The sequence below is a fragment of the Ceratotherium simum genome, chromosome 14 (genome assembly GCF_057802395.1).
Source record: "Ceratotherium simum simum isolate JZ-2026a chromosome 14, ASM5780239v1, whole genome shotgun sequence".
NCBI classification, from domain to species: Eukaryota; Metazoa; Chordata; class Mammalia; order Perissodactyla; family Rhinocerotidae; genus Ceratotherium; species Ceratotherium simum.
In genome coordinates, this window is record NC_141913.1 from 7,786,088 (window position 1) to 7,807,021 (window position 20,934).

The window sequence follows — 20,934 nt, forward strand, 5'->3', positions numbered from 1 at the left end:
TCTATATCTGCCCTGCCAATATGGTAGCCACTATTACTAGTTGATGCGACAGAGAAACTCAATTTTTAGTTTTAATTTTAATTAATTTAAATTTAAATATCCACATATGACTAGTGGTTCTGCATGGATAGTGCATCAGTCATGTTGCCTCCTCCTCCACACAGAAATTCAGGTTCCAAGGGGTGTCCCTTGGCTAGCAATGGAAGGTTCATGGTGTTCTGGGAGAAAAGTGCTCTGTGGCCGAATAACTGAGAAACACTGAGTTAAATTTCATCAGTCATGATTTGTGAGGACATCTTGGTGTGACATGCACATGTGCATGATGAAGCTAGGCGAGGCAGTGTGGAGAGAGGCTGTCATAAGCTGAATTGTGTCCCTCTCAATTGGGGGACACAATTCATATGTTGAAGTCCTAACCCCCAGCACCTTGGAGTGTGACTGTATTTGGAGAGAGGGTCTTTAAAGAGGTAATTAAGTTAAAATGAGGTCATTAGGGTGGGCCCTAATCCAATAAGATGGGTGAACTCATAAGAAGAGGAGATTAGGACATGGAGACACACACAGAGGAAAGTCCATGTGAAGACACAGTGAGAAGATGGCCATCTACAAGCCAAGGAGAGAGGCCTCAGGAGAAACCAACCCTGCTGATGCCTGATCTTGGAGTTCTAGCCAAGCCCAAGCAGGCTAATGCAGAGGTCATGTGGAACTTTCCTCATAGGTGCCCCCAGGAATCCCTGGATGTCCTCTCATCCCCCCACCTTCTTGTTCTGCAAAGCATCTTGGAAAACAGTCGCTAGAGAAATGCCAGGGCCCCTGCAGGGTTGTTGTGAAGATGTTCACCAGGTTGGGAAACTCCACCTAGGGGGAGACACTTGTTTTTAGCAATGGTTGGGCTTCTCTTGAGCAATTTTTAAAAATTTTTTACTTATGGACACTGAAATGTGTAGGTTGCATATCTTTTTAGTTCTAAAGCACCCGGTGAGGCACATGGCACACACACAGTAAGTGCGTAGTCAATGAATGAAAAAAGAGGCTTTCTTCTGTAATAATCTGACGAGTTTGTCCCTGCCTGGAGCAACAAAAATTTAAGGAATGGAGTCATTACAAAGCCTGTTGCAGTTTGCAAAATTCAAATGGTTTAAATCTCTAAACACACTGACTTGCATTAAAAAGGACAGAAATAAGCTTGTCAAGGAAAACTAGGGAGTTCCAGATCTGCCTGGCTGGGTCACCTGCCCAACTCTCTGAGGCCACTTCTAGGAAACAATGTTGCAGGTAAAAGAAATCTGAGGGGAGCTCGCAAAATACAAGGAAGATAGCCTGAAAAAATACAGGCTGCTTCTAACAGAAATCTTCCTGAAAAAATACAGGCTGCTTCTAACAGATGCTAAGAGGCGTCAAGACACAGGGAGCCAATCTCACACTCACCGCCTTCTGCTTTAAAAGGTTGGGCTTCAGAGATTGCTGGGAAGATGGCAGCGTAGGAGGACTCTGAACTCATCTCCTCCCACAGACACAACAAATTTACAACTACCTATGGAACAATTACCTCTGAGAGGGAACTGGAAACTGGATAAAAAGAACAACAAGGGACAACACTGACAGGGGTGGAAGAGGCAGAAATACCCCTCTGCTGAGGGAAAAACCACATTCCAGCCATGGCGCTTCACAGCTGGGAGCAATCTTAAGGTACAAAGCTTTTCCTGGAGGAGTGGGAGATCTGAGCGGGAGATCTATGCCACAATAAGCAGCCTTTGAATTCAGCACAACCGAGACAAGTGCCACAATGCCTGGCTTTGATGGCTATTAAAACCAACAGGGAATACCCTCAGAAAAGCTATTGAACATAAGACAAAGAAAAGCCTGCTCTTAAAGGTCCATGCACAGATTCACCGGTTCTGGAAACCAACACAAAATCACCAGAAAGAAAGGTGCATAGTCCTTTGGTAAAAGACAGTTGCTTGATAAGTTACGAGCGCATCTCAGGGAGGCAGGAGGTGGCTGGGCCCACTTCTCCAGGGACTGAGACACTGGCAGCAGCCATTTTTGTGACCTAGTACAGGCGTGCTGACACAGGTGCTGGCAGACGCCATTGGATTTCTTCCCCTGGCCTATTAGTGCAGGGGTTGGCCCCGTCCACTAGAGCACTGATTAATCCAGCTCAGCAAGGGTGGATAGCCTGCCCTTGGGACTGGCTCCACCCAATAGCAAGCCCTCCAGCAACTTGTAGACCTACTTAGGTGGGTAGGTGGGACCTCTGCCGTGGGGCGAGTGTGTCCACCTCGGCAGGGTAGGGTGTGCACGAGGGGCGGGCCTGCGTTGGCAGGCTGTGTGGGACCTCTGCAGCAGGGTGAGTGGGTCCACTTTGTGGGACAGGGCATGTGTGCAGGGCAGGACTGACTTGACGGGGTGTGTGGGCCTGTGGGCGGTGGGGCTTGGTTGCAGCTGACTGGTGCCACTTGCCTTCTCAAACAGATACACTGGGGATTTGCCCCACCTTCCAATGTCTGAAATGATTGCTGCCATGCCTGGGGCTGGCCCCACCCAGCTGCACTCCTGACAGAGTTGACAACAGCCTCACAGGCCAGAGGCCTACAGCAATTGTGAGCCCCTGAGCCTAGAAACCAGCCACACTGGGGGCCTGACTCACTAAACAGCAAAACAACAGAAGGTGCGTGCTATTAGACCTTGCAGCCAGCTGTGCTGGGGCTCACCCCACCCAATAAAGTGACTAAAGTGACTGTAGCAGCCGCACACAGCTGAGCCTTACAACCAGCTGGCCCAGGGGTCAGCCTAGCCTACCCTTGTGCCCGCAGCAACAGCAACCCTGTCACAACAGAAGGGCACACGTAGCCCACACAGGGGACACTCCTGGAACATTTAGAACTGGTGACAAGAGGGAAGCACATTGCTGGGCCCCATAAGGCATCTCTTACATAAGGCCACATCTCCAAGATCGGGAGATATAGCTGATCTACCTGATACATAGATATCAGCACAGAGAAGTAGGCAAAATGAGGAGACAAAGGAATATGTTCCAAATAAGAGAACTAAACAAAAGAGACATAATCTACCTGATGAAGAGTACAAACTAACAGTCATAAGGATGCTCACTGATCTTGGGAGAAGAATAGATGAACACAGTGAGAACTTCAACAAAGAATTGGAAAATATAAAAAAGAACCAATCAGAACTGAAGAATACAATAATGGAAATAAAAAATTCACTAGAGGGACACAACAGCAGAGTAGATGACTGAAGAATGGATCACTGAGCTGGATGAAACAGCAGCGGAAATCACCCAAGCTTAACGGATAAAAGAAGAAAGAATTAAAAAGAATGAGGACAGTCTAAGGGACCTCTGGGACAACATCAAGTGCACTAACATCCATATTATAGGTGTCCCAGAAGGAGAAGAGAGAGACAAAGGGGCAGAGAATCTATTTGAAGAAATAATAGCTGAAAACTTTCCTAACATAAAGAAGGAAACAGACATCCAGGTACAGGAAGCACAGAGAGCACCAAACAAGATGAACCCAAAGAGGCCCACACCAAGACACATTATACTTAAAATGTCAAGAATTAAAGATAAAGAGAGAATCCTAAAAGCTGCAAGAGAAAGGCAACAAGTTACATACAAAGGAAACCCCAGAAGGCTATCAGCTGACTTTTCAGCAGAAACCTTATAGACTAGAAGGGAATGGCATGATATATTCAAAATGCTGAAAGGAAAAGGAAAAACCTACAGCCAAGAATACTCTACCTGGCAAGGTTATCATTCAGAATGGAAGGAGAGATAAAGAGTTTTCCAGACAAGCCAAAACTAAAGGAGTTTATCACCAAGAAACTAGAAATGTTATAAGGGACTTATAACATTTATAAGTCCTTATAAGAAATGTTAAAGGGACTTATTTAAGTGCAAAAGAGAAGACCACAAATAGGAATAAGAAAATTATCAAAGAAAAAAAAATCACTGGTAAAGGCAAATATAACAGTAGAAGTAGCAGATCAACCACCTATAAAGCTAATATGAAGGTCAAAAGTACTAAAATTATCTATTTCCATAAGAGGTTAAAGGACAGATACACATACACAAAAGAGGCTAAATATGATATCAGAAACATAAAATGGGGGAGGGGAGTAAAAGTGTAGGACTTTTAGTAAGAAGTCAAACTTAAGAGACCATCAATTTTATATAGATTACTACTTACATAGGTTATTATATATGAACCTCATGGTAATCACAAACCAGAAACCCATGATAAATATGTAAAAAATTAAGAGTAAGGAATCCAAACATAATACTAAAGAAAACCATCAAATCACAAGGGAAGAGAGCAAGAGAAGAAGAAAGGAACAGAGAAGAATTACTAAAACACCCAGAAAAAAAGTAACAAAATGGCAATTAAGTACATGCTTATCTGTAGCTTCTTTAAATGTCAATGGACTAAATGCTCCAATCAAAAGACATCGGGTGGCTGATGGGATAAAAAAACAAGACCCATATATATACTACATACAAGAGACACACTTCAGACCTAAAGACACAAACTGAAAGTGGAGAGATGGAAAAAGATACTCAATGCAAATAGCAATGAAAAGAAAGCTGGTGTAGCAATACTTAAATCAGACAAAATAGACTTCAAAACAAAATCTGAAACAAGAGACAAGAAGGGCACTACAAAATGATAAATGGAACAATCAAACAAGAGGATATAACACTTGTAAATATCTATGCACCCAACACAGGAGCACCTAAATATGTAAAGCAATTATTAACAGACATAAAAGGAGAAATAGACAGTAACGCAATAATAGTAGGGGACTTGAACACGCCATTAACATCAATGGATAGATTATCCAAACAGGAGATCAATAAGGAAACATTGGCCTTAAATGACACATTAGAGCAGATGGACTTAGTAGATAAATACAGAACATTCCATCCAAAAACTGCAGAATATACATTCTTTTCGAATGCACATGGAACATTGTCCAGGATGGATCACATATTAGGCCACAAAACAAGTCTCAATAAATTTAAGAAGATTGAAATAATACCAAGCATCTTTTCAGACCACAATGGTATGAAACTAGAAATCAGCTACAAGAAGAAAACTGGAAAAGCCACAAATATATGGATATTAAACAAAATGCTACTGAACAACTATTGGGTCAATGCAGAAATCAAAGGAGAAATCAAAACCTGGAGACAAATGAAAATACAACATGCCAAAATTTATGGGATACAGCAAAAGTGATTCTAAGAGGGAAGTTCATAGCAATACAGGCCTACCTCAACAAACAAGAAAAATCTCAAATAAACAATCTAACAGTGCACCTAAAGGAATTAGAAACAGAAGAACAAAGCTCCAAATCAGTAGAAGAGAGGAAATAATAAAAATCAGAGTGGAAATAAATGAAATAGACACTAAAAAAAAAAATAGAAAAAATCAATGAAACTAAGAGTTGGTTCTTTGAAAAGAGAAACAAAATTGATGAACCTTTAGCTAGACTCATCAAGAAAAAAAGAGAAGGCTCAAATAAGTAAAATCAGAAATGAAAGAGGAGAAATTACAATGGACACCTCAGAAATACAAAAGATTATAAGAGAATACTACAAAAAGCTATATGCCAACAAATTGGATAATCTAGAAAAAATTCTTAGAATCTAGGATAGATTAGAATCTTAGAATTTATCTAGGATAAATTCTTAGAATCATACAACCTTTCAAAACTGAATCAAGAAGAAATAGAGAATTTGAATGACCAATCACCAGTAAGGAGATCAAAACGGTTAATTAAAAACCTCCCGCAAAACAGAAGTCCAGGACCAGACGGCTTCCCTGATGAATTCTACCAAACATTCAAAGAAGACTTAATACCTATTCTTCTCAAACTCTTCCAAAAAATTGAAGAGGAGGGGAAGCTTCCTAACTCATTCTATGAGGCCAATATTACCCTGATACCAAAACCAGACAAGGACAACACAAAAAAGAAAATTACAGGCCACTAACACTGATGAACATCGATGCAAAAATCCTCAACAAAATACTAGCAAATCGAATACAGTAATACATTAAAAAGATCATACACCATGATCAAGTGGGATTTATTACAGGGATGCAGGGATGGTTCAACATCTGCAAATCAATCGTGATACACAACATTAACAAAATGAAGAATAAAAATCACATGATCATCTCAATGGATGCAGAGAAAGCCTTTGACAAGATACAGCATCCATTTATGATAAAAACTCTGAATAAAATTGGTATAGAAGGAAAGTACCTCAACATAATAAAGGCCATATATGACAAATCCACAGCTAATATTGTACTCAATGGTGAAAAACTGAAAGCTATCCCTTTAAGAACAGAAACCTGACAAGGATGCCCACTCTCGCTACTCTTATTTAACATAGCATTGAAAGTCCTAGCCAGAGCAATCAGGGAAGAAAAAGAAATAAAAGGGATCCAAATTTGAAAGGAAGAAGTAAAACTATCACCATTTGCAGATGATATGATTTTATATATAGAAAACCCTAAAAAGTCCACCAAAAAACTATTAGAAATAACAAATGAATACAGTAAAGTTACAGAATACAAAATCAACATACAAAAATCAGTTGCATTTCTATATACTAACAACGAAGTAGCAGAAAGAGAAATTAAGAATACAATCCCATTTACAATTGCAACAAAAAGAATAAAATACCTAGGAATAAATTTAACCAAAGAGGTGAAAGATCTGTACACTGAAAAACTATAAAACACTGCTGAAAGAAATCAAAGACACAAAGAAATGCAAAATATTCCATGCTCATGGATTGGAAGAATTAACATAGTTAAAATGTCCATACTTCCTAAAGCCTATCAAAGTCTCAACAACATTTTTCACAGAAATAGAACAAAGAATCCTAAAATTTATATGGAACAAGAAAAGACCCCGAATAGCCAAAGCAATCCTGAGAAAAAAGAACAAAGCTGGAAGTATCACACTCCCTGATTTCAAAATATACTACAAAGCTATAGTAATCAAAACAGTATGGTACTGGCGCAAAAACAGGCACACAGATCAATGGAACAGAATCGAGAGCCAAGAAATAAACCACACATCTATGGACAGCTAACTTTTGACAAGGGAGCCAAGAACATGCAATGGAGAAAGGAAAGTCTCCTCAGTAAACGGTGTTGGGAAAACTGGACAGCCATATGCAAAAGAATGAGAGTAGACCATTATCTTACACTGTACACAAAAATTAACTCAAAATGAATTAAAGATTTGAATGTAAGACCTGAAGCCATAAAACTTCTAGGAGAAAATATAGGCAGTATGCTCTTCAACATCGGTCTTAGCAGCATCTTTCTGAATACCATGTTTCACCAGGCAAGGGAAACAAAAGAAAAAATAAACAAATGGGACTGCATCACACTAAAAAGCTTCTGCAGGGCAAAACAAACCATCAACAAAACGAAAATACAACCTAACAATTGAGAGAAAATATTTTCAAACCATTTATCTGATAAGGGGTTAATATATCAAAAAATATAAAGAACTCATACATCTGAACAACAAAGAAACAACCCAATTAAAAAACGGGCAAAAGATCTTAGACATTTTTCCAAAGAAGGTATACAGCTGGCCAACAGGCACATGAAAAGATGTTCAACATCACTAATTATTAGGGAAATGCAAATCAAAACTACAATGAGATATCACCTCACACCCATTAGAATGGCTATAATTAACAAGACAAGAAATAACAAGTGTTGGAGAGGATATGGAGAAAAGGGAACTCGCATACACTGCAGGTGGGAATGTAAACTGGTGCAGCCACCATGGAAAACAGTATGGAGATTTCTCAAAAAATTAAGAATAGAACTACCATATGATCCAGCTATTCCACTACTGGGTATTTATCCAAAGAACATGAAAACACTGATACATAGAGATATACACACCCCTTATGTTCACACAGCATTATTCACAATAGCCAAGACTTGGAAACAACCCAAGTGCCCATTAATGGGTGAATGGATAAAGAAGATGTGGTATATATACACAATGGACTACAACTCAGCTATAAAAAAAGATGAAATCTTGCCATTTGCGACAACATGGATGGACCTTGAGGGTATTACGCTAAGTGAAATAAGTCAGATGGAGAAAGTCAAATACCATATGATTTCACTCATAAGTAGAAAATAAGAACAACAACAACAAACAAACACATAGACACAGAGATTAGACTGGTGGTTACCAGAGGGGAAGGGGGGAGGGAGCAGAGTAGAATAGGTGACTGGGCACACGTGTATGGTGATGGATGGTAGTCTTTGGGTGGTGAACATGATGCAGTCCACAAAGAAATAAAAATATAATGATGTACACCTGAAATTTATATAATGTTATAAGCCAATGTTACCACAATAAAAATAAAGAGATAAAGGGATAAATAAATGAATGAATGAATGAGTGAATGGAAAAGAAAGCCAAAGAATTTACTTGAAGATCACAATGGAAAAAAAACGGTTGGGCCTCACTGGCCCTGGAGGAGACTCGGGCCCAGGTCTGGGCTCAGGCTTGCTGGTGGTTTCCAGTTTGAGGGACAGGACTGATTGACGGTGACTGGTGGGACGCTGGGGGCTGACCACCTGGCCCTTCCTCCTCCTGGCTCCTCTATTCTAAGTTCCTTGTGCTCTGGGGATGGTTCTTGCCTTCCCATCACGGAAAGAAGTGACCTGGTCTGGGACAAACCTCCTGGTGGTCAGCACCTCCTCTGTGATGACATCTAAGGAGAAGCTCAGATGGCACAAGCCCTTTCTCCCAGAGAAGTTCTCACTGTGCCCTCTCCCTTCTCTGCCCAAACCCACCTATCCCCTTCTCACAGACAGGGCCTCCCACTACCTCTCCTGCTCCGTCTGTACCCTTCATTCCTAATCCCCCTCTTGGGGCCCTGTATTACCAAAGTTATTGTTTCACCCAAGGTTTGCTCCTGTCCAGACTAAATACTGATAAATAACCAATTCTGCCACCTGCCCTGGCTGCCTTCTAAATCTGAGGTTACGGGTGCCAACACAAAACTTCTCAGACAGGCCCAGACAAATTCCACAATAAAAAATGTACATCAATACCCCCATGCCTTTATTTCCCCGATTTGCAAACTGCATATAAACCAGGTTTTGTCCACTGTTAGAGAATAAAAGGTTTCTGCCCAAGGTTTGAATGGTGGAGGCATGCCCATTCATTTTGGGGAGAGTGCAGCTCTCTTTCTAGTCTGTATCTAAATGCCTGATTTGCACACTTTGTTAATTTCTAGTTCTCATTAGAACAGCATTTTGTGGAACACTGCTTATGTTTTTATATTTTATGGTCTTGTAAACTGCTCCTCAAAAAAGAGAGCCCTTGATTTACCACAAGCTCATTTCCCTTACTGAAGAGATTCACAGTGCACATCAGCAGAGCACAGGTCTTCAGCAGTCTGAGGATGGGGACCCTCTCACTTTATTTACACAGCCTCTTCCAGGTTTATTCACTACAGAGCCCTTTCCCGGTGCTACCCGGGAACTTCCCGGGGACTCCTGTTCCTCAAAACTCACTTTGGGGACTTGGTTTCTTATCCTTGTTACTTTCTAACTCAGTGTAGGATTCAAGAGGCAATCCACAGGGGGCGTAGTGGGAAGAGGGTAGAGAAAGGGATTCCTGAGGATCTGGTCCCATGGAAGCGCCCGGCAGATTATGGGCCATCCCTGCTGCAGACTGGCCTAAGATTCCCACTTCTCCAGGAGCACAGAGTCGACATGTGCCAAGGGCTGTTCGGGTATGACGGGCAACATGCCCTCGGGTATGTCTTGGCATTTACTAGTTTCAAGCTAGGAAAACTCATAACACGCTGTAGTTATTCAAAAGAAAAACATTAGATAGATAAAGCAAATGTGGCAAAATTTGACCAGTTGGTCCATTTGGGTGATGATGAGTAGATGGAGTTATTTGTATGATTCTTTCACTCTTTATGTAAGTTTAAAATCATCTCAAAATAAAGAGGAAAAAAGAAGGGAAATGTCTGAATTTGAGCAGGTCCACTTGCACGTCAACCGTTAGTCTCTTAGTGTTGAATGGAGGAAGAGTTAGAGCCCGGTGTGGGTGCTGGTGTTTCAGACCCTGCAGAAGGACTTTTTTCCTTCTTAGAAAATACAATAAAGAACAGGGTCCCGTTCCTCTCAGCGCCATTCTTGGAGGCCTTGTGCACATGGGAAGAGCACGGTGCTCCCTGTCCTTGCTTGGAAACTGTGTGACCTGAGGTGAGAAGTCTAACCTCTCTGAACCTCAGTGTGCTCAGCTAGGAGATGAAGTAACAATGCCTTCTCTCAGCTCTCATAATTTTAGGGGAGAAGAAATGAGATCATGAAAGGGTAAGTAATTTTCAAATTACAAAGAACAATGTAACTCCAAGGTGGTAGGAGAACAAAGGTTAATAAAATCGCTTACCAAGAACAGATCCCGGATAAAGAACTTGGCTCTTGTAACTTTGGGGTCTTCTCCCGCATCTGGTGTTGCTGTAGAAATTACAAGCGGAATTTACGTAAGTGATGTGAAACAAAGATACAACTCTATGGAAAATATAAAAGGAATCACAAAGTTGGACTCAGCATTGAAACACATGAATGGCAGGCCAAAAACCTAAAATGAAACTTTCATTCCTCTCTTCTCTCAACTCATTTTAACAGTTATAGCTCTGATAAAACTTTTTTTGGTGGTGTAGGGGGATAACTTCCACTCAAATAAAATGAGAGCATCTTCCTGAACACTGACCATCCCCACACTGGCTTCACCTTCAGATCTCTCTCGAGGAGGAGGACTCCACCGCTTCCCAGGAGCTGGGCACCAGGCCCAGGGCGGTGCTTCAGGAGTGGCTGTGCTCATTCCCTCAGCCTTGTTCTTAGGGAAACCCTCTCTTCCCAGTTCCTCCCACAGACTCAGGCATTTGCAGCCCCTAACTGAAATCAACTGTAGTGACTACTCTGACCCTAGGCCCTTCCTGAGACTTCTTCCCACAGAGATTGTAAGTTCATGGGATCAGTCAATATTTTCTGTGATTCCATGAAATCTATTTTCCTAAAGTCTAGGCTCCAAACTCTTCCTTCTCTGTTGCAACTATTGTGACTACATCATCACTCACATGGAGCAGGGATGGGGAGCCCCACAGGTGCTGAGTCAGGCCTGACCTGGAGACCTGCCAAGCTCAGCCCAGGGCAGGTGCCTGCTACGCAGATGGGAGAGAGAGAGGAGCACAGCAGCCACTGAGCATCTGGGATCCATTGAGGAGGGGGCAAGCACAGGATCTGCTGCGGTTGTGGGAGGAGGAGCACAGGATCCACCGAGTGTGGGGGGATCTCAGTATCCACTGACAGTAGTCGGGGAGGATAGCTTTTAGTATTTCCTGGCCAGGCTAGGTTTGGCCTCAACTTATGGTGAGATGAAGCCGTTGTTGGTAGGGAGTATAAGCAGGGTTGTGTTTGTGTTTCAAAAAGATGACTTTGGCAGAAGCTCAGAGAATGTTCTGGAAAGTTGGGTGACCAGAATCAGGGAGCCTGGGCAGGGAGGTACATTGACCAGATCCATAGCTGATATGAGGGAAAGGAGGGCCAGGACGAAGGCCATGAGGAGGGAAAGAAGGAAGAGCATGTCATAGCAGGCATTTTGGAGGTAAGCTCCACAGAGCTGAGTACTGACTGGACGGGTATGAGGGGATGTCGGGGACTGGTTACTGGGAAAGTTAAAGAAGACCCGGCTTGCTGAGAGACTGGTAATCCAGCAACAGAGAGGGCAACACAAGTGGTGTTCCGATGATTGCCCTTAGGCAGGCGGCCCACTATCTTAGCCTTGGAAAGCACACCACCAGGCTGGCTGAGGTTAGTGCAGAGATGGTGATGAATTTTCTCAACTTCTTTTTTTTTTTTTTATAAATTTATTTATTTATTTTTCCCCCAAAGCCCCAGTAGATAGTTGTATGTCATAGCTGCACATCCTTCTAGTTGCTGTATGTGGGACACGGCCTCAGCATGGCCGGAGAAGCGGTGCGTCGGTGTGCGCCCGGGATCCGAACCCGGGCCACTAGCAGTGGAGCGCACGCACTTAACCGCTAAGCCACGGGGCCGGCCCTCTCAACTTCTTAACTGAAGTTTCTAGGAAAGTCCTTTTCATTCTGCTTTATCTAGTTTGGGATTCAAATTTTGAGAAGTGGTGTTATTTTGCCGTAAACAAATCCCTCCTACAAGACTCTGGTGGCCCAGTCTATACTCAGAACTGAAGAGCAGGGATTGGAAATGGGGTTACTAACTCTTCACTTTTGCCAGGGACAGGACTTCTGGCTCTAGCACTGAAAGTCTAAAGTCCCAGGAACCCCTGCAGTCTCTGGAGGCCCGGGGTGGCTGGTCAGCCTGACGGAAATCAACCAATATTGTAGCCAAAGTCATTGCTGGAGACAAGAGATGTAATCATCGTGGCTGAAAGCGAAGGCTCGGGAATAAAGGGTCCAAAGACTGCCTTGCCTTCACAGCCTCCACTTAAGTGATCTTGAAGGAGAGACCTTACCTCTCTCAGCCTCACTTTCTACAGGAAAACATGAGAATAACGGAACCTCCCACGTAGGGTTACTGTGAGGGTTCAGCGTGAGGGTGGATGTAAAGCGCTGACACGGGGCCCGTTTACAACAGACCCAACTGAGGCACCAAGAGGCAGAACTTACCCAGCAAATGACATATTCAAACCCCAAACTGCCCTTTCTCCTGCTGCACAGTTTGCATGGAAAGTCAAGCTCTGAAATGTTTACAAATGGAATCCTAAATGGACATTTTAGTACTCTATGATGGGGCAGTAGCCAAGAGAATTGATTTAAATTAATCGAATTTCCTAGATTCATCAGGACTGTTTGAATTATAGTTACAAGGCTACTGAAAGAACAACTAACTCTTTTCCTTAACTGGAACTTGTTTTGAAATCTTACCATCTTCAGGAACAGTATAATTTGCATACTCTGGGAAATAATCTTCAATTTTTGATTTCCCCGCCAAGACTTTTTCTGCCAGCATATCCTGTTTATTCAAGAACAAGATGATAGAGATGGTCCGTAACCACCTGAAAAAGAGAAGTAAATGCACAAATTTCCCATCAACTAGTATGCGAAAGTACCTCTAGCGTAGGAGGTATCCAGTGAAAAGGACAACATTGCCATCTTCCTGACAATGTACAGGATTTAGAATTATTTGATAGACCAGTATCTCGGGTCCCTACCCCGTCTGCAAGCAAGACCTTGTTACACGACAGACAAGTAAGCACAGGAGGCAGCTGATCTGGCAGTGCAGTGCTTTCCAATTACACTCCACTGGGGATATAAAGTCACTGGGACCAAAGCGAAGGTTTACTTCTGTAATAAATACACTTGGATTTTGTGGTGTAGTTTACTAACAAAGGGTCAGAAAACTAAAAGAAGCTAAAGCATTAACAACAACAATAACAAAACACATGACTCATTAGCTAATGGCACAGAATGTAATTTGTGGCTGGCTTGGTTCTTCCTCCGCCATCTCTGAACAGGTCGGAGGTTCTCCAGATGTGCAGCAGGAGGTTAATCAGATCTAGCTCTAGATCACTGCACTGCACAAGCTGAAGGGAGGGGTGAAGCGACGGTGAAGGTGAAGGATGGAGAGTTCACTCTGAGTTTCATTCAACAGAACTGAGAACTGGCTTAAGACGAGTTCAGCTGTGCAGATCAGCAAAGCCTTGGACATTTTATTACTTCATAGGAATCGAGCTGATGATTAGTGCACAGGACCCTTACTATGAATTAGAACCACAATCCCTTTTCCTCCCAAATGGAAATGGCCTTACTGTTTCTTCTAGTTATAAAATACACAATCCTTGTAAAAATGAATCTTTAATTATAGAAAAATACACAGAAAAAAATCAAATGTAATTACACCCAGAGACAATTACTACTAGAATTTTTATGTTTTTACTTCCAGGTTTTTTTTTCTATCTTGACACATATTTATAAAACTAAGATCATGGTGTTTTTAAATCTGCTTTTTCATTTAACAATATTGTGGTCATTTCCCCATGTGACTGTATATATATTTGTGTGTGTATATATATGTGTGTGTACATATGTGTGTATACACACACATAAATATATATACATTTTTAGTGACTCCAAAGTAGTCCTCTGTATACCCAGTATTTCCTGACACACTTTCTTTCCCATTAACTGTCTTAATACTATAAAACTGAGAACTGTTGTTGAACACTTGATAGAGAAATACTTTTTTGATAATCCAAACCTTTTGCAAAGTCAACTTATGTTTCCTGTCCTCCTTGGTGATATTTCCTCCTAAATATTTCAGAAGAAACTTTGATTTTTAACTCTATCTGTACATATTTTGTATGTGTGTGTGTTTGCTGGCTATTCTTTCCTAAAACCACCCCTCCTGCCCCTCTGCAATACCAGCAGTCTCAGACGTGATTACGCTGCGCTTTCGCACTATAAGGACCTTAGAGATCACCTAGTCATTTGTGGATGTTTAAAACCGGTACTTTCTAAATTTTAAAAACCAAACAAAACCAATTTTGAACCCTAGATATAATCTTATGCTTTCAAAACAGAGATTTAAATTTTCTTGACAAAGCACAATCAGAGCCCCATCAAGGAATGCTCCCATGTTAAGTGTGTCTATACATTAGATCGACTAAAGGAGATACTTGTCATGGTTCTGGATTTATCAGTAAGGAAAGAATGAATATATCTGGAGAATAAAAATGAAAGTGAGCTAAGTGGTACCTTTTTTAGGGGGGGGTTATCTCATCGGGTATTATATTGACTAATGCTACACACTTCTTCCTGGCTGTAGTCTTCTTTCACACATACCCGTCACAGGACACCACTGTGCAAATATATCATTAAGCATGTCATCTTTGGGTAGCACTTTTTTCTAATTATATCAGTTAATTATGATTCAGTATTTGTTTCTAGTTTGGTAAAGAGAACGTGCAAAATGTCAAACTAAATTAAGTTGGCAGAGGTTTTGCTTTTAACATATAAACTCCTGTTTTTTTTCCCCCAATTGTAATTTAATTTTTCTGGAAAAGTTCAAACATGCTTTGTGGTTTCTGACAATATTCAAGCATTTTAAGTACATAGGATAAAAACAATTCTTAAGTTTTTTCCTTGGCAAAACATTCCTATTGTACAGAGATATATTAAGTAAAATATGCTCTTTCAACACACACACACACACATATATATATACACTAAGTGGTATTTTTAATGAAAGAAAATTAGCAATCCAGTGGTGAGACTGAATTTATTATTTGTATAACCTGTTGTTCCAGATGCTCTCAAAAAGGTCCAGGGACTCTCTCAGCCTGTTGGTGTTGTTGTCTTCCCGAATCACCATGTTGTAGCTACTGCAGGCCGCCACGTAGATGATAGCAGTGACGTCTTGGTGGGAGAAGAGGGAAAAAGAGAAGCATGTTAGTTAGACAGACGGTCATTGTGGGGTTATAGATGGCTACTCAGTATCCAATGGGTACTCATTTCCACTGAGAAATTTTCATCCCGTGATTATAAGAATGACTAAAATAAGCACAGCGTGTACAACTGGTTGTTTCAGTAATGCACCTGACCAGGGGTCTACCCATATTAGTAAACGATAAATGTAACTTCGGGATGCTTAAATTCTCTATTTATGAGGTTCCTATCTAAGGCATTTTATAGATGATCTAATTCAAAGCTACTGAAACATAGTAGCAGGAGTGAGCGTGAGAATTCATCCCCATTTTCTTGAGAGAGCATAGAAGTCACCATTAAAGCACTGGATCCATTTTCTTCTCTCGTCCCTCTGGCCACCAACATCAAACATGCTGTGGAAGAACAACAGGACGACAGTTATTTGGGGAAGTGAGGAAGCAACTGTGCACTCCTGTGCTTTTCTCCTTTGCTACCCATCCGGGCCCTCGGCATTATGCTCGGGCCCAGCGCCAAGGTTGTGCACCGTCTCTCCCGGCCTGGGCGTCCACACCCAGTTCCTCCTTGGGTTCACAGCCCTCGCCTGTGGTCACCAGGGGGCTCAGCCCCTCTTCTCAGGGAGCCTGCGCAGTGCCCTCTGCTGAGTGGCTTCTCTCGGCTGCAGTTTCTCTCCACCTACCCAAATGCCACCGGATCTTTCTCACCTTCTCACGCATCTCCGGCTCTCAGATTTCTCTCTTCCCTAAACTCCTTGCCTGTACTTTAGGACCACATAGCCTGGATTTACTCATCCGAAAGGGCAGTGATGCCTATTCAGGATCCCGCTCCCTCCATCCCCAGTGCCCGTGGACCGTAGGCTGGGCCCCCTGGCGCCCCTTAGGGCCCCAGCAGGCAACAAGGCTTCCTGCCCACACCTCCGCAGCAGCCCATGCTCTCAACAACACACTTACTGAAAGTTTACTTTGTCCACTTGGAATCGTGTCTCAAAAATCCCTGACGTCAGAACTCTGCATCTGAGAAGGTCCTGGGAGCGAGAAGAGAGAAGCAAAGCAAGTGACATCATTGTTCTTCAGAAGGAAAGCCCTGGATGCAACCATAATAACCGAGCTTTTCAAACAGCAATTTCTTCTGTCATACAAGAAACAGTAATAATTAAAAACTCAGACAAATGCTCTGTCTCACTCCTCAGAGAAAGTCACAATTAATGTATTAGTTTGGTCTTGGAGACTTGAGAGCTGTGCTTTTATTTTCTTTAGGAATTTTTTTTTTATCACTCATGGATGTCTCCCCCTGACTGCCATGCACCTGACAACCAAATCACATGCTTAGCGCTCTGGGGAGAGACCCCGCCGGCTCTTTGGCTACAACTGAGAGCTGCCGCCTCCGAGTTCAGAACTATTTGGTGACAAACCAAAGGAAGCATAACTTTGCATTCACGAGTCATAGACTTTTTGGACTGGATGCTGGTTGATTTTAAATTTACTCTCCCTTCCCTGCATGTTTCTATTCTCTCTAAAAGACGATGCAGTCCTGAGGGGATGAGAAAGCCATACAGCCATACACAGCTGACAACTCTTGTACATTTGTCAGATGTCAGGGGCATTTTTTTCTCATCACTAAATCCATTATGATGTTAATGAAGCAGCCACTCTGCAGTAATTCTGGAAGATGGGAAGTGGTCCTCCCCTCTTAGCCTGAGGAGAAGTGTTTAGGACAGCGTGGAGGGATTGACTCAAGACTAGGAAAGCTCGATTGCTCTGTCAGATAATTTTGAGCTCTTGGAGTCAGCCTCAGAGAGACTGACTTCGGGGGAGAGAGAGGAGCTCAGACCTCCAGGGGAGGCAGAGAAGAGACAGCCTCCAGGAGGGGCCCACGGTCAAGGCCTTCCAGGGGACACAGACACTGGGGGAGTGTTGGAGAAGCAGTTTGAGCGGAGCCCCCCTAACTTCCTCGGAGTTCACTAGCTCTAGAGGCGTCTGGGGGGGCTCCTCAGCTGAGCAATTCAGGGTTCTCCAAGTCCCTGCAGATGCCTGAGGGTCGAAGGTTGGGCAGGGGGTGGGGGGGCATAGACGGTCTCTCTCTGCTACTTACAAATGCGCAGTGGGGCACTTTTCTCGGGCTCAACCCAAAGGAGACACTCCAGGTCACACCCGGACAGTGTGCTTGTGGTATGTGACCCAGACCAGGGCCAAGAGCAGACTGGGCACAGTTTATGAAGCTGGAGAAGCAAAGGTTTAGTTTTCTGTTGGCAGCTCCAAGAGAAACAGAAACTGCATATTGCTATTCTACAGATAAAATTATTTCGATATTGGAAATTTAGAAATCTAGTAAGTTTTAGAGAGCTAAGTCAGGGACAACTTACGGGGTGTGGTAAACAAACCACGTGCACAGCAGGGACAGCATGAACAATTTGCAAGAAGTAGTTGTTTTAAGGACTTTTTCCTTAATCTATTTGTAAATAACCACTGAACAATACTGGCAGTTCTTCTAACGTCACAGGTTTCCCGGGCGGTCGCAGGCTCTGCCTTCACATACCTGGTCTGTGGGTGTGTAGTCCACCAAGCTGACGCTGTCGATTCTTTCCAGGAAGCTGAAAAGAAAGCCAGCACAAGCTCAGAAGTGTTCCCTGCGGACTTTCTCCTGGGCTGTGGGGGAAGTACTGGGATATTCACACACGCACAGGAGGACAGGGACAGGCAGAGGCTGAGAAAGTGCCCAATTTCTTTCCTGAATGTGTGTCTGCCTAGATAGCACAACATTCCTGAGGGGCTAAGACTGCATTCTTTTTTCTTTTTTACCTCTGCCGTCCCTCCTCCCTCTTGCCCACTGCCGCAGGGTTGGGGGTGAGGGGCTACACAGAAAGCGGAAGGGGCAGGGGGGGTCCTCCCAAGGCTAAGCTAGCAGAAGGCAATGCCGCAATGTCGATACAAAATAAGAGGCGAGGGACATTCCTTTGGGCGTAGTAAGTTCCTAATAAGATCCAGAAGTGACGTGTGTGTGTGCGCGTGTGTAAGCGGGTTTAATCTGTTGTGCACACCCGGCGGAGGCTCTGAGTGTAAGATGAGCTGGGCAGCCTGACAGGTTACCAACTAGCGGGAGGGAGAAGGAAGCGGAAGGAGAAGAAATCACATGGTGGCCGCATGTGGGGGAACAGGCGACGCACGCCCTGGGCACTGGCTCTCCCTCCCTCCCTCGGCTGAGACGCCCCTCGCCTCCCCGCAGAGAGGCCTCCCTGGCCACCTGATCTAAAATAGCTCCCGTGTCTATCTCCATGCCAACCTTGCTTTATTCTTCTGCAGAGCACTCACCATGGCCCGACACGTTTTACATTTATTTGTTTGTCTGTTTATTATCTGTATCTTCCTCCAAAATGTGAGACCTTTAGGGCAGGTCTTTGCTTTGTTGGCCCAGGTACCGGAGCACCCAGCGCAGGTTAGGCCCCTGCATATTTGCCCGATGAACGATGTCTGCTCGCCTCCTCCGCCCACAGCTGGAGGAGGGAAGCGAGAAGGGGCTGAGAGGCTCAGCCCACAACGGACACCGTGATTTTCAAGACACAGGACGAGACGGGGGCTGGTGAACTGGTGAGCCAAGGACCACCTCCGGAGAGAGAGGGAGCAGCGGGGCTTCAGAATGGGGGAGGGCGTGTGAGGAGAGGGAGGGCTCTCAGGGCCCAGGCTCTCCTGGCCGTGGGTGTCCGCATGGCCGGAGTGAGGCTCTGGCACTGAAGAGAGTGAACATCACCTAGACTCGAGGGACAGCGGCCTAACTTCCCTGCCTGTTCACCGCGGGATGGTTTGGGTTCCATCACTGGAGAGCTGAAGTAGAGCAACGACTGGGCCTTCCTCTAAGTCCCTGTGCTTGTGGGCATTTTGCAGAGCGTAGAGGAAGTGTCACCTCCCCATCTCCACACACTCCCCCCACCAGCCTGTGCTGTGCGCCCTCAAGTCACTTTCAGCACCAGCAGGAGGGAGGCCAAGATACAGGAAGGGCACATAATTCCCTTGGCCATCTTAACTCTTTCCTACTAGAAGGCTAAAAATAGCCCCTGGCGGCCGAGAGGGTGTCCCAGTGCTGCGGTGACAATTTGGCAGCCCTCCATCCATACACCCTTGATATGGCACAAGGCCCAGCTGCTCCAGAACCGAGACCTACGTCAGAGCTGCCACAGGGGGCACCTCCATAGCAGGTAAGCCACAAGCAGAATGTAGGAAGGGGCAAGATGGATCTGCTGGTGTAAGGGATGCCCTTTCAGGAAGTGGTGGGGGCAGCCTCAGGAATGAGGTCATTTCAGCTGGAAAACAGGGCCAGTCCCACCCAAGGGGAAGGCGGCTGTGGAGGGTGGCATCTGACTGCACTGCCTGCCATAGGAGTTGTCAAAGAAAGTAAACTGCTCTGGAGAAGGACTGCGGGCCTATGGCCAGGTGGCGGGGCCACTGAGCAGCCAAAGGGACCCCAATCTGCCTGCAGCCTCTCTGGAGCAGGCACTATGACCCCGGGTAGGTGCTGCCATGTACCAGAAGGTGGGGGAATTGGCCCAGGGTACAGAGCTGGTACCTGAGGAGGAGTTAGGACAAGAGTGCAGACAACCCTGGAAGTGCCACAGGAGGGGCCGCCTGGGAGCTGGAGAAACACGGGAGGCCCGAGGAGGGAGGCCCCTTGGCCTGAGGCCTGGTTTGAAAACCACAACGCAGTTTGGCTCAGTCCCTGCTGGCCTTGAATTTGGTGGAGTGGAGAGTGCTCGGAAGTACACACTGGGTTCCTGAGTATCTAGCGGAAGAGGAGCAAAGAGACTCTGTGATGAAGTGAGGGAGGCTTCTGCTCCTGGAAAGGGAGCTCTGGACTGTAGCCCAGACAACCAGGCAGGTCTCCGTGGGGAGATGAGCTGCTCCCCCCTTCTCCCCACCCGTGGCTACAATAATCTGATTCAGAAATGGTCTGTCGTCTTGGCTGGGGACCTACAATACTGAGCATATGATACAGAACCCAGTCATCTCTGATTGAAAGGGCTGGAAGGAACTGAAAATTAAACTAAGTATGAAGCCTTTGGCTAAGTGAGGGTTTAGGAAGCAAACAATTTCAAACAGGATGCAGATAGGGTGGAGGGAGGTGGGCGAATTTATTCAGATGGTTAATAACGAGCATAAGTAGAAACAATGAAATGTGGTTAAAAAAATACATCAAAAGGTCTTGATAGATGTGATTAAAGACTGCCTTCCGAAGGATGTGGTGGGAGTACCTTCCTGAACACTTATTATAAAATAAGTGGTTCTGAGATGCCAATGACAAAGGTGATGTCAAGTTCTTTTCCATCCCTAATCTCCAGGATGGATATTCAGAATTCCTTCCAGCTCTGATACTAACCCTTTCAGTGAGACCTGAGAGGCATCAACGAACATTTCCAAAAGTAT

The 20,934-nt window shown here is 44.2% G+C and overlaps 1 protein-coding gene across 4 annotated transcripts in view; it reads right to left on the reverse strand.

The window, feature by feature from the left end:
* Window positions 1-20,934, reverse strand: part of GNAL (G protein subunit alpha L) — a 144,242-nt gene that overhangs the window by 4,660 nt on the left and 118,648 nt on the right. For 2 of the 4 annotated variants that reach the window (XM_087438959.1, XM_087438960.1), the window contains exons 6-12: window positions 18,059-18,113; window positions 16,474-16,547; window positions 15,860-15,918; window positions 15,376-15,496; window positions 13,007-13,137; window positions 10,489-10,556; window positions 759-858 (exon numbers count right to left, since the gene is read on the reverse strand). In XM_087438959.1, coding sequence (XP_087295085.1) covers window positions 759-858; window positions 10,489-10,556; window positions 13,007-13,137; window positions 15,376-15,496; window positions 15,860-15,918; window positions 16,474-16,547; window positions 18,059-18,113 — 608 coding nt within the window. The remainder of the gene's footprint in view (window positions 1-758; window positions 859-10,488; window positions 10,557-13,006; window positions 13,138-15,375; window positions 15,497-15,859; window positions 15,919-16,473; window positions 16,548-18,058; window positions 18,114-20,934) is intronic. The other 2 variants (XM_004421050.3, XM_004421051.3) reach the window with 1 other exon arrangement.